The 14,224-nt window shown below is 39.2% G+C and overlaps 1 protein-coding gene across 1 annotated transcript in view; it reads right to left on the reverse strand.

The window, feature by feature from the left end:
- Positions 1-14,224, reverse strand: part of cdh16 (cadherin 16, KSP-cadherin) — a 28,659-nt gene that overhangs the window by 5,216 nt on the left and 9,219 nt on the right. The window contains exons 7-14 of the mRNA XM_015032087.1: positions 11,552-11,677; positions 10,436-10,586; positions 9,025-9,237; positions 8,583-8,659; positions 5,939-6,130; positions 2,520-2,761; positions 2,313-2,443; positions 1,945-2,184 (exon numbers count right to left, since the gene is read on the reverse strand). Coding sequence (XP_014887573.1) covers positions 1,945-2,184; positions 2,313-2,443; positions 2,520-2,761; positions 5,939-6,130; positions 8,583-8,659; positions 9,025-9,237; positions 10,436-10,586; positions 11,552-11,677 — 1,372 coding nt within the window. The remainder of the gene's footprint in view (positions 1-1,944; positions 2,185-2,312; positions 2,444-2,519; positions 2,762-5,938; positions 6,131-8,582; positions 8,660-9,024; positions 9,238-10,435; positions 10,587-11,551; positions 11,678-14,224) is intronic.

Here is a 14,224-nt window from a genome sequence, read left to right on the forward strand (position 1 = left end):
AAAAAAATAAATAAATAAATAAATATATATATATATATATATATATATATATATATATAATGTTTATTAAGAACTTCAGCAAGGTTTTCTTGTTCAGAGCTCTGCACATTAATATTAAGAGACCCTTGTATTTTTTAGAGATTGTGGGATAAAAATAACCTCTGGGAGTAAGAGGCTATTTTCTTTTAGGGATTTTATGGAAAGATATTTTGTAAGACTTTAGGTGAAAGCTTAAATGTGGTGTGCTCTTGCACACTTTAACTTCTACCTGAATTTATGTGCATTGCTGCACATATTATGCATATTGTTTACTTTAAAAAAAAAGATAAAACTAAGACGCTCGGAGACGAGGGACGGTCCATGACTGCTGCAGAGTGATGTACCTGCATTTGTTAACATTCAGAGCTTCAAAATGTTTGACAATCTCTTGAGGAACAAGCATAAGCCAAAGGCACCTAAATGACTGCATAGCTCCACAGCAAACAGAAAGAGAGAGACAAATGGAGCTGTGAATGGAGCACTGTGGAGCCCGATGCTTTTTATCTTATCTCTGCGAATCAGACTAAAACACAAGCCTGGCTTTATGACGTACAAACCTGGTCCTGTTAGAAGGAGCACTTTATCAAGCTGTTTGAACCCTTATCTGACAGACTTTAACTCTGCGCTTTCAACTTCCCATCACTCCTCCTCCATGTTCCATTTGTCAGCAAAGGAACCACAACCTTCACAGCCTTTCTTTAGAGGCTGCTAATGCGTGCTGACTGTGTGAGCACCTGCCTACCCAGAATTACTTTGCGCAGTGCCTATGAGCACGCCACCATGTTGAATGGAGGCTAGATGTGCCAGATCTCTTTCTTCCAAGTCAATAAAGTGGGACAAGAGCACACTGCCTCAATAACCGAGTTTCTACATGAAAAGAAGCGTCAGTCATGTCCCTAAAAGACTTTAAACATAAATGTTTTCTTTCTCTCTCTTACACACATTCTCCAATAAAGAGGCACATGCTCACAATTATTGGAATCAACATTGCTGTCTGTATCCAGGTGCAAAGCATTCTGGGAGAGTCTTCTTTTAGCCCCCATTAGCTGTCAGGAAGCCAGCGGTGACGCCAAAGAAATTACACAGCAGATATAATTACAGCTGGGCTCAATCAATACCAACAGGAACAGGAGAGTGAAAGAGAAACGGGAAGAAAAAATACCGAGAAGGAAGCAGTTCGGTTTGAATCACTTAATGACAGACGTCACGGCTGTAACTGAATGAGCACCAACAGCTCGAAACTGTAAAGAGAGTTGATTTCATTACAGCTCCTATTAGACGCTGTCGAAATTATGCAGAGTGAAACACAAAATGGAATTTTGAATGCCTCAAGGATCGGATTACTTAATTTCTCTATCTGAATCCATAACAATCTGCCTCTGACAACATCGCCCCAAACAATCACCACACTGTGGCAAACGGGCATTAAGTAATTTGAACGTCTATTTATTACTGACATCACTGAACATCTATCACATCGCATGACATCATTGCTAAATGAGTGTTTTCCAGTAAGACCACCTTCTTATTTTATTTGCATCAACCGGGAGGTAATGAACTACTTAAATATACCTGCTGCTTTTGCATGTACAACACAAGAGATGTCACTAAGTTGAATCTATGATGTCATTCAGGTCAGCATCTTTTTCTTTGTACTCTGGATGATTTGTCACACAGTACTTGAATATAATTGATGCTTCACCTAATGAGAAAAACATCCACTTAAAATCTGATTAGGACACTTAACCTTAGCAAAGTCCTTCTGCTAAATAAGAATCTTAAAATAGCTTCTCCTAACTGAGTCATGTTCTTCCTCTTCTATTCTCTTCTCATCCAGCATCCAAAGGGTTTTTTACTGAACGACGAGGGCCTGATCTGGTTAAGCTGGTTTCTCATTGTCCGCACCGTTAATGGGAGTCAACTTCCAGTTGCGTCGCACTGTGGCATCACTCCGGAGTGAGAAGTTGAGTCGCCCTCCGTGTTGTGGACCGTCACTGTCGCGTGATGCCAACACCAGAGCTTGGTCTTCCCACCGAGGCGTGCACAGGTACTTCCAGGAATAGTCTCCGACCAGCACTGGACTGTTGTCATTCACATCCAGGATTTGGACAGTCACCAGGGTGGATGCAGATAAGGAAGAGTTTCCTACGGCAAACATGCAGGTATCACAAACCAGAACAGGGTAATGAACATCAGTTATGTTCAAGCTAAAGGGCTAAAATAAGGACATTTTCTTCAACGACAAAGTATTAAATCCATGTCAGTTATCTTACGTCCATCCACTGCAATGACCTCCATGGTGTATGTGCTGTTTTCCTCTCTGTCCAATGCCTGCACAGTCTTTAGCTCACCAGAATATTTCCCTATTGAGAAATACTTCTTGGTGTCTCCTTGAAGAGAATATCTTAAAACACAGACACATTTAATCTTGTAAAACTGGAATTCGATGATTAGTGCCTCCATTAGCCTTAATTAGTTACCTAATTGGGTGGGAGTCAGGGTCGTAGCCCCGGATGGTGGCAATGACGCGGCCTGGTTCCTCTCCCTCTCTGACCGTCACTTCGTAATGACTCTGAGACAGGACTGGGCCCTCGTTCACGTCGTCAACATAAATGGAGACTGTCGCTGTGGATAAAGGGCCGTATCGGCCGCGGACCAGAGGAACTTGGTTCTGGGCACTGAGCACCAGGATGTACTCACTCTCACGTTCAAAGTCTAAAACCTGTGAGCACATGCATACCGGAGTTTAGTCACAAGTGGTGCCAGGCTTAGCAGAAGACAGGAAAAACACAAAGTTATCCACAGTAACCAATATATTATTTAAGACATATATTTATACATCTGTAAAGTCAGAAACGAAAACCGATTGCCAAATAGCTTCATCGGCAAAACGATTAATAGAAATTCAGTGCTGTTCAAATGGAGTCGATGTTTGGAGGATCGCTTACAGCAAACAGCATTGAGACTTCCCTTCGAGCAGCAGAGGGACACATTGCAGTCCCTTATGTCTACTCTGCTTATCTGACTTCCAAGAAATCTGGAAATTCTGGCAGTATTGCTGTACTTTAACACAAACCAGATACTCACAGGAAAAAAAAACTTTAGTTTCTTCCTGTCATTAATAAAATATTTTCCATGATGCAGCGACTGCGACTGTGACTGCTACTCAACAACTCCTCCCTCCACCTCAAATAAGATAAACAAAGGTTGAAATTAAAGGGCATTCAATGGAATGTTTAAAACAGATGGAAAACAAAAGAAAAACTAACGATTTCTAAAAGTTTTATAGCTTATTTAAACGTGTACCTAGATGAAAAAATATCTGAATATTTGTAAAAACCTTATTTCTACATAAAGTTGTGAAAAAATTAAGTGGAGAATAAAGTATTTACAGTATTTACAATCATTATCACACGTTAGAAAATAGGGTAATAATTTAAAGACATCTTAAGTTATTTAAACTTCATCTGAAATTTGTTTTGTCTTCAAATAAAACACGTTAAAAACCGTCAGTGGCTGATATCCTGCTCACATCATGCTGCATGGGCCTCCGTTTCCATGGAGAAGTAGTGCAAACCTCGGAGAATAGATGAGTGCTTTTGTTAAATGGAAGTGACGCAGCCAAAGACTCAGCATGTATCAGTAAGTACAAGACTTTCTGCAGGCTGTTTGAACCACTGTATTATTACATCAGTCAGATGATACAGATTTTGTCTTTGCTCCAAGGATTCCTTTGAGCCAGAAAAGTGGTATTATTATTCTCATCTTTGATGTTACAGCCTATATGTTTAAACCTCTGTTGTCTCTTAAGCATAATTTGTTCATTTTCTGTTCTGGTTGATTATTTACACTGATCATAGTTAAGTAAAATCTAAAAGCACAACCATTACAAAGAGGAGACTCATCTTGTGTGGACTTTTGAGTAGTATGGGTTAATGCTGTGAAGTGAAGTCTCGTTCTTGTCTCAGGTGCACAGGATGTTTTTCTTTCTTTTTTTTTTTTCTCAAGACCAGTTAAGATGACAGCTGCAACAAAAGCAGGAGATATCTTTGAAATCTTGGATGCCTGGTGCATTTCAGACTTAGTTCTCATTGATGTATGATTCCAAAAGGGTTTCTCTTTGTAATATTAGGAGAACTTCAGAGTGAAAGGCTAATCCCTGGGCAGGATTCTCTTACTTTTCATTTACATATGTTTTCTATCACTGATCACTGAATTGGTTCTCTGCAATATAGGCTCACTCAGTCTCTGATTTTCTTATCACACATTACTCAGTTTAAAAGGCTGATTAGTGACATATACAGGAGCTCTCTCCATATCTATTGCTTTATCCCTATGTTACCATAGAAACGCACAACAACAACAAAAAAATCAGAATTAAAGAAAGTTGAGTACAAAAGCATTGCCCACTCGTAAAGCGGCTCATAAAAGGCAAGAATCTTTGCTATTCTTCTGACAGTAATGACAAAGCCATGGCAACAGCCACAGTTGGAGTGAGGGCTGAATCATGTCAGGACTGCAGCCATTAAAGTCGTAGTGCCAGTCTAGCCGGGAAAAGATGCTGAACTTGCTCCTCTGTTTTTCATAAACAGCTACTTTTGATGATAAATAGAGGCAACGCAGGTGCAACATGTGTAAATCCGTAGCAGAAAGACAAATGAACTTCAATGCTCTTTTTATTTCATGTTGAGAATTTGGACTCTGAAACAGTATTGAGAATTTTCTGTTTTATGAATCTGAAACATTCTTTAGCTTTATGGATGCAATTAGTCCAAGAATTCACACTATTAGTCAGAAAACATCTCTTTTAACATAAATCTGTTTCATCCAGTGTAGTGATGGGGGTCTCAAATCACCGTTGTTCTATGTAAACTTTTTGGAAAATGTTCCTGCTTTCAGATCCTGAGCTCACACTTTATCTCTGCACATTGTAATCCCTTGGAGCTTCGCTCGGAAAGTCTGTGAGATTTAATTGAAATCACATTAAGTTAAATAAACAACTGCAATCCTTCGAGTGACATGCATAATTACATGGATATCTAACAAGGTCACAGTGAGCTTTGAACACAGCCACTCAAAAAGACAAGAGTGACATCATCCTTGCAAAAAAAAGAGGGCTCATCTCCAATCGTACATCGAGCTCCATTTTTAGCTTCTTTTTTTTTGTGTCTGCTTTATCTCAGCCGTGCATGTGCGACACACAGTTCAATCAAATTTAGTCTCCAGCAGTAAGGTTGAAAATAATAGACCATCTCCTGCTTGGCCCACTTACGGAGAGCAGACCATTAGAGCGAACGCACAAAAATACACACAGACACGCACTCTTTGGAGCGAGTTCGCCCAAAACGCCCTGCTGGATTATAGGAGTCAGGCGAAGGGTGATGCACCCTGGGGATGGCAGAGATTACTGGGCTAAAGCATTCCATTATCATCAGGACAATTTTTGTCCTTTGTACGAGACACGTGAGACTGCTGCATTGTCATATTTGTGTGCATGTCATTTTCTTGCAATCTCTCATTTTTGTAATGTAATTTGTATTTCCAGTACCTGTAAATGACCCCTGATGTTATTTTTGTGCCATTTTTACCCCGGTTGTTTATATTTGTACTTGTCCTGAATATCACACTAAGTATAAGCCACAGTGGCAAAAATTGTCCTTGACATTAATCTCTGGGTCTCTAAGACGTAGCTTTGTTCACTCACAACTTCACAGATGTTCACATCTGTACTTGATACTGTATCAAATACAATATTGACGCACTTTTTATATTGTATCAAAGTGTACTGCATTTACACTATTCAGTAGCTTTGTATGCCAAAATACAAAGCTACTGCGTTATAGGTTCATTCTGGGCCAAATGTGCACGTTGCCATTGCAGGACAAACAGTGCCGTTCACCTTTGAGAGAATGAGTGAAACTTCGTTGGTCTGTCGGTCTGTCACCAGTGTGAAGACCTCCTCCTCGTGTCCAGACTCTAAACGGTAGTCCACCTGCCAGCTGTCTCCGCCTCGAACATCTGCATCCCTTGCCAACACAGATGTGACCGTGGTGCCCACGACAGCATCCTCTGGGATGTGGAAGGGTCCGTACTGAGGAGGGACACAAAGGTAGAGGAGGAGGGCGGTTGTTAAAAGCTGCTCATTTGAATAGGTTTATACAGATTTTAGATTGCGTAAGACAAAAAAAACAAAAAACAAAAAAAACATATTAAACACATTTTTTTTTTCAAAATTCTAATTTATAAACTTTGTCTGAAATATTGTATGTTCTTTGAAAAAGTATGTGTCCCTCAAAATTCTTTTTTTTAATAGTTTTTTTTTTACCTTAACATTTCTATGATAATATAAACATTTTAAGTTTATATGTGTTATTTTATACTGCTATCATGTTTGAAATGAATACATAAATAGATAAAATAAAAATGGACATAGAGTACAATAATAATTATAAACAATATTTCACTGAAACTACTTTGAACAAAAAAACCCCAACAACATATGTTTCGGTTTGTTTTTAATCACAGTGCATTTTGTCAGACAGACATTTGCTTACACAGCCATTTAGTGTTTGCTCACTTTCCTGCTGCGATGAAATGTATCTGCATGTGAGAATGAGCTTTCCACCTTCTTGCCTTCCTGGTGCTAAGTGACCTTTATCCGCCAACCACTCTGTGTTTAGACAGCCATTTAATCTGCCACTCACAGATGTCCTCCAGTAAAGCAGCCATGCCTGTGATCTGGCTGCCCCATCCACAGCATTGCTGAACCCAGGCCTGTCACCACTCTGCTCCCACTCCCACCCCAACAGCAGCACTGCTTTCACATTGCCATGGAAAAAGCTGCTCTCTTCAGGCGTGACCTGCTCAAGAGTATTTTCCACTTCTGTATTTGTGTGTGTTAGTGTGGCGGTGCTAACCGTTATGGGAGCAAGAGTTCATTTGTTTTAACAGCTTGAAAATAGGCACTCAGCAGTGTTTACAAGATATCCATTTAAGAGGGCATAGACGTAAAATAGATTGATGACTGATGTTATAGCGAATAAATATATATATATATTTTTTTAAGCATTAGCCGCTTAGGAAATTAGTATTTGAGCAGTTTTTGTATTTGCGATAACAGTTCTTCTTGGCAAAACCTCCCACACAATTGGAAAGCTATTTATTTCCCCTTAATTTCACCCGTATTTTTCAGATAAAATGCTCCTGTGGAGGCGGTGTGATGGTGATCTCTCACATCACTCCAAGCAATCTCAATGTAAAAATAATAATAACAGTCATTTCCTTATTAACTTTGTTTTCTCTCTCTGTTTTTCCGTCTTTCCATGGGAGTTGACTTTGTATTCAACTGCGTTTCTTTCCTGGAACGGACCCCTGGTGATGCAAATATTTCCTCTTAGTGTTTGTTTTTCTTTCCCATAAAAAAACACGACGAAACGTGTTTTTTGTCTTCTTTTTCTGCTCCTTTTGTCCTCTTAATTTTTACCTCCTGTTGCAGCAGATCACCACTGGTTCTGAGGTGTCTTCCTGTTAACAGGGAGTCTTTTCTTTCCACTATCGGCACATGCTTTGTCAGGAGCCAATGATGTGAAGAATTTGTCTCGGCTTCTATAGACAGAGAACTCTTAATAAATTGATAACCAAACTATTCTTTTTATTAATGGAGAAATTATGGATATATAAACACGACTGTCTGGGAAACTGTTTTGTAATTAGTTGGACTTGCATTCACCAATTTTGGATTAAAATGGATTCCATCTAACTGAATTGTGAATTAGATCCGCAACGAGACGAGTCGTGAATCGTTAGCAGTTATTCTGAATTTAATTGCATCACATTGCAAATTTTCAGTAAGTCCATCTTCATTGCTTAAAATAAAAGATTCCTTCACAGCTGCTCATACCACCCGTAGTTGTTTAATGCCAGTTTGGTCTGACCGAGAACCACTCCCCAATTATCACAGTCTGATGCTTCCCACAGAATTCCCGACCAGCATGGGTTTTCTGTTGTGTGCTCTATTATGTGGCTCATGTGGGTACAAGTAAAGAGATTTTCTGTAAGAGAGTATTTATTGTTTCCAAGCATAACAGAGAAGAAGAAGAAGAAAAAAGAGGTAGATCACTGCTGAATCTTGGATTTTAGTGACAAATGCATCTTGCTCCGGATCAATACCCGAGTAAATTTATTGAATGTAATCACAAATAAATGAAAGTGTTCACCATGCAGATTCAGCTCAATAAGTACAAGAAGAAACAGTTATCAGCTGAAATAGTGATTAGAATAAACACTAGAAACATTGTGTTCTTAGAAAGAACTAGAAGCCTAAGTAAGGCCACATTTTGTTGCCTGGCAGGAAAATTACCTCCATCACATTCAGAGCGCTTTTACCGTCTACAGTCCTTGCAGCCACTTAGTCATGATGATGGTTATCCTTCCATTTTTTTATGCTATTGCTCATGTAGCCTTTAGAAGCCACAGCACAGAACAGGATTATGTCTTGATCTAGGTGAAAATGTGTGTGTGTTCAGTTTGTACTCATGCCGTACCTCATGCTGGGAGAAGACTGGTGGGTTGTTGTTCTCGTCCTGCACCGTCACAACCACGGTGCATGAACTGTTTAGACCTGCCAGGGACACGATCGCAGCTTCTGTTAGTGACTCAGGTCAGCCATTCACACAAATAAAACATGCTGAAGGAACAGCAAGTACCTTGTCTTGCTTCCATCACACCCTGAGTCTGTGAGTCAGAGAGATCACATCATCTGTCACCCCAGAGGCTACATCTATACATCCATTTAACCCCGGTTTATCAATGAAGCTACTCAGTTAAAGGCTGATGTAGTTTATGCTATCTGTATGTGACATATTTTTCTTATATATGTACACATACACACACACACGTGTGTGTGTGACAGAGAGGGGGAGAGAAAAATAAATGAAATAAATGAAGGCAACACCAGAAATAAATGAAGGCATCCTTTACGATCACCTTTAGCATCCTCTGCAGTGATAGTCAGGGTGTACTGAGGTGCTGTGCCCTCCATGCTGTCTGCCTGGACAGAAATGACACCCGAGTCCCTGTCCACTCTGAAAAGGGCACGAGGACTCTCTGGAATTTGCCCGACCAAGCGGTAGAAGATCCGCACGTTGTCTGTTTTGGGGTCATCATTGTCGGCAGCCTGCACTGTCAGGATTTCTGTCCCTGCGGTAATATATGAAGAAGAAACAACGTCAACTTTTCCGTAACAGTGTGCAGACTCCACTATATGAAAGTAGTAGTGGAACGAGGCTGTAACAATAACCTTCTTATTTATAACTCGCTCAGTGATTCCATTTAGATTAACAGATTGTCCCGTCTAATTCGTTTCCCAGAATCAAATCGCTTTAAAAGCATCAACAAAAGGCTTTTATGCCATAGCCTTGTATGTTACCGGGTGCTTTTTATGATCCTGGGGAAGAATGAGGGTGCTTTCCCACTGTCTTGGCAAAAAAAAAAAAAAAAAAAAACAAATCCTTTCCAACCAGCACCCTGGCCATGCTTTTAACACCATAGCACTTCATTTATATGTATACTTAGATTATATGAATTTTAGATGCAAAAACTGATTTTGAGATTTTATTTGAAAGGACAACAGTATTTTTTTTTTTTTTTACCTCTGAATTGCATTTCCTATGTTTTTAAGAACTACCTATAGGAGTTATAAAAATAGGGTTTTGACAGTGATCTAAGCCTTTAGGTTTGTTTTAAACATTTCAGTTGTTAAATGAAAGAGAAACATTGTCCTTCCAGAAAAGGCATGGTGTTAAGGTTGTTGGTCCTGGGTTTAAATCTCAGCATGGGCCTTTCTCTCTTTTACATGACTGGATTTTCTCCGGTTTTCTTCCTCTGTCCCAAAAGAGGTATGCAAAGTAATCTTTTGGGTTATCTTGCATAAAGTGGAGACTCTGACTTTCCCTTCGGAGTTAGTGGATGCATGAAATGGTTGTTTGCTCAAATGTGTATTGGCCGTGTGACGGACTAGCATGGTATGTTTTTCACAATAATCCATCTTCTTTTAGTTTTTGAAAAATCTGCTCTCACTTTGGTGATTTCTTCTGCTAATAATGATGTTGAATAGGTTTAAATTATTGATTAATCTTGAAATAATTCACATCATCTTTATTCGTGAGCATTTCAAAAGCTCAATTCTGAGTTTTTTAAAGCTTTTCTCTGCAGAAGTATTCCAAACATTTACACTCCAAACACTGTCGTGTTTCTGCAGCGCTACATTAAGTTTTCGCTCATGAGTACATCAGCTGGGTTGCAAGCTCTGGCTTATGTTTAAGGTTGAGAAGTGAAAGTCACATAAACGTGACATTTTGAAAGAATCCAGTAGATATATCTAAGAGCTGTCAGTTACCCCGAGCAGCCAATTCTTTGACCACAGTGTGGTACTGAGCCTGAGGAAATGTGGGCCTGTTATCGTTGGCGTCGCCCACCATCACCCTCAACTCCACAGGCTTGGCAATCTGTCTCCCATCTGGACGCTCGACCACAATACTGATGTGAAACTGGAGGGGAGAAAAGAAACTACTGTTTGATTACATACTATAAAACGATAAACTTGTGACCTTAACAATTATCAGTGAGATGCACCTGATAATTAAAGATAAAACTTCGTTGGTAAAAAGAAACAAACAAACAAACAAACAAAAAAACATTTGTGTTAAAACAACCCAGTTTAACTTTACCAGACCATGATGGGATACTTTCCCACAGGAACAGTTTGTAAAACAAAGATAGAGATAAAACGTGTGCAAGGTAATAACCCTGTAATGCCATCACAAACTAATCCATGAAGCTCCACTAAAAAAGAAAGAAACAAAAAACAGATTTCCAGCACTGAATAATACCGCTGCTATCTCTTATCTCTAATTTATGTAGCAGTATGTTTGTAGTTGCAATAGGCAGCAAAACACTTTTACTTTTCTGACTGATCTATTCTTTTTCATTAAATGCCTTACTGAGTGTGACAACACACAAAGAAGCAGAAGTAATTTCCTCCTTTTTCTTTTTTTTTTTTTTTTTCTGTGAGCAGCTAAACCCACGAGGTGAAAAGGTGAAGATTCTCCACAGAAGAAGAGAGAAAATGCTCCATTCCAGCAGCATTTATCTTCACACTGCTCACATTCACCGATGCTGCTTGTGTCATTTGTGCTGCTCTTTGGCCACATGAGCATTTGTGCCAGAATGTGCTGCTCACTGAGCCATTCAAAGCTCAGAGGAGCTTCATTTCAATGCAAAACTGAAGAGCAAACTCCAAACAGATGGACTTTAATTTGTAATCGTAGCAAACACGAACACCCTTCATCAACTGAGCACAACTTGAAACTTGTTTGTGTGACTTATTGTTGCCAATCACGCAGTCATTTTGTGGAAAGAGGTCATCTTCCGCTGTTATCTTCACACTTTGTTTCAAGGAAACTGCATAGTTTCTGCACCCATATGTTCAAATAGTTTAAAGGGAGATTCAGACCTGGTCTTGTGTCTCTCTGTCCAGCGGTGCGTTTAGATAGATGACGCCTTCCCTGCTGATGGTAAAGAGCATCTCTGGAAACTCCCCATCCAGACTGTACGCTGCCTGGCTTCCACTCCATTTGACCTGATTCAGCAGACACACACACATACAAACAGCATTTTAATGCCTACAGTGCTCTATAAATAGTGCCTGGCATTTAAAAAAAAAAAAAAGAAAAAAATCTGAAATAACTTGATAAAGCTAATTGTTATGGTTGTTGCATCGGGTGCAGCGGCAAAATTTATTAGCTGATGAGCTCCTGCAACAAAATATATGAAGTTTACCGTTTGTTTATATGACATAGGACTGACCAATCACACTGAAAATTATGAGGAACAGTGTGGAGAGCCAGAGCTAACGAGGCGGCCGAATGGGGTTTTTCCACTCTGTTTTACAACCCCCGTTATATGGCTGCACAGAAAGAGACCCCAGCAACCAGAGCACCCAACAAGGACAGGATCCCAGACACGGAACAGCTGATCCACGCCGAAGCATATGCATCTCCTCAGCTCACTGTCAGCCGCCCCTCCCTCAGCCTCCCCCGCCCCCGTTTCTGTTATGGAGAAAGCCACCAAACTTCAGCGCGTTCACATACACATATCCAGTTCACACATCTGGCTGTGTTATGGTGTGTTTCCAGACCTCTGAACTTTGAAGATATTAGATTAATCCTGACTGACTGCTCTATTTAAAGGTGCATACTAAAACACAGATGAGGTAATCTGTTTTGCTTTTGTCTGTATTTGAGTTTGCAGAGCACATTCAGTCTTCTTGTATATGATCTGCTTACACAAGAGGACGAGGAGTCAGTTTCTTACTTTCGGAAACAAGTACGTGGCTTTGCTTTAAATGTGTTATTAAATAGCTCGTTTTGCGCGACTTCAAATACTTCTGCTGATTACATTATATAATCAAAGCTGTAGACAATCAGAAACATGCATAGTATAACGGACTGAATTGATTCTCCTAGGACTTGGTGATGAAGAAGAACTTTTAACAAATGTTAGATTTTAACATTTAATTTGACAGCTTGGGGTTGATTTGATGTTTATAGGACTCACCATGGCAGCTGTCTTTATAATTAGCTCACAGGGAGAGCTAGAGGACAATAGCAGCATAAAAAATAGAACATTTGCCACAGCAGAGTGGATGTGTGGACATAACTGCTCCATTTATGCAAAAAAAAAAAAAGTGATTGAGGTGGGAATGCATGGAGTGCTCCCTTGAACAGGACTATCTCTGTATGTGTCATAGCAGCAGTTAGTCCCAACACCCACTGAGCGCTGCAGGAAGATCACTCTACGTAGGCGAAATGAGGCTTCCCCCAAGTAAGCGCCATGTCAGCCTAATCTGCTTCATATTCAAATTTAGATTCAAGAGGAGGGCAGCTGGAACCGTGTACCAATTTATTATTATTTTTTTAATAACTCAACCAACAAGTTAATAATCTTAATTTCTCACTTAATTAACACATGACTTTAAATGAAGAGGTAAAGGGATTTCTTTTTTTTTTTTCATTTAGGTGTTTCCACACAAATCCATTTTCACTCAGACATCATCAGTCACTGAGGACATTAAGTAATAAAACAAAACAAAAAATACATTTGATTCAAGGAATGAATGCTACCTGACAAAAACAAACAAATCATCATAAATATATTATTTTTCTAAATCTGAAGGAACATTTGAGATTACTACAATGACGACGACGAGCGTCCATTTGTGGAATCACACGTTTTCTGTGGGTGGAGGAGGATGTTGGAGTGGGAGAGAAAGAGAAGCTGCGGGTGAGTGTGGGGGAGGTGGAAGAAAAACAAAAGGAGGGGGAGGTTTGTCTAATACCTTTTAGCCATAGAGACTGTCCAGAAATGGCACAAAACGATTATGTGGAGTTTGAATTTGCTCTTTACTCTTATTTCCATTTCCCGCTACTGAATGGACAAAGGATATTTTCTTACTATGTAAAGACGGATGGACATTTAAAGAGAATAATTTTGGCCTCCAACAAAATACGTTTTATTCCATGTCTCATAAAACCTCTGAGGGTGTTTGTGTTATTCATAGATTCAGAGGTTACGTGAGTAACACTGTAACAAGAAAAAAAAAAAAAATCATACCAATACTTACACAGAGAGAATCTGAAACCATTATATATATACATTTTTTTTTCTTTTACTGAATTGTGAAGAATCTACATATAAGTTAACCAGACATAGAAAGGGAGAAATAAAAATTTGGTTATTTTATCTAAACAACAAATTTCTAAATTTTGCCTACATTGTAAATTGTAATGGTGAATTTAATTGAAAAATATGAGTGATTAAACCTTGACTTTGGTCAAGGTACTACTAACACCTAACCAATAATTAAAATAAGTCCAGTGAATCTTTGGGTGTATTTCCCTTCATTTTATGTTAGTTTTAAATTATATTGTAACATGTTGGGGAATGGATAGACATTTTGGGTGTTATTTAGGTAATTACAACATATGTAGATTTATTATGTCATGATCCAGCATTGCATAAGGTAATGTTGCTCAATCAGTTTGTTTAACAAAGTTTTTTTTGAGGCAAAGAAAAATCTGTGCAGAATATGGACTGGAAGCCCCGAGGTCAAAGTGGGGAACACCCC

This window comes from Poecilia latipinna, unplaced genomic scaffold (genome assembly GCF_001443285.1).
Source record: "Poecilia latipinna isolate Pla-1442-1.1 unplaced genomic scaffold, P_latipinna-1.0 Scaffold230, whole genome shotgun sequence".
NCBI classification, from domain to species: domain Eukaryota; kingdom Metazoa; phylum Chordata; class Actinopteri; order Cyprinodontiformes; family Poeciliidae; genus Poecilia; species Poecilia latipinna.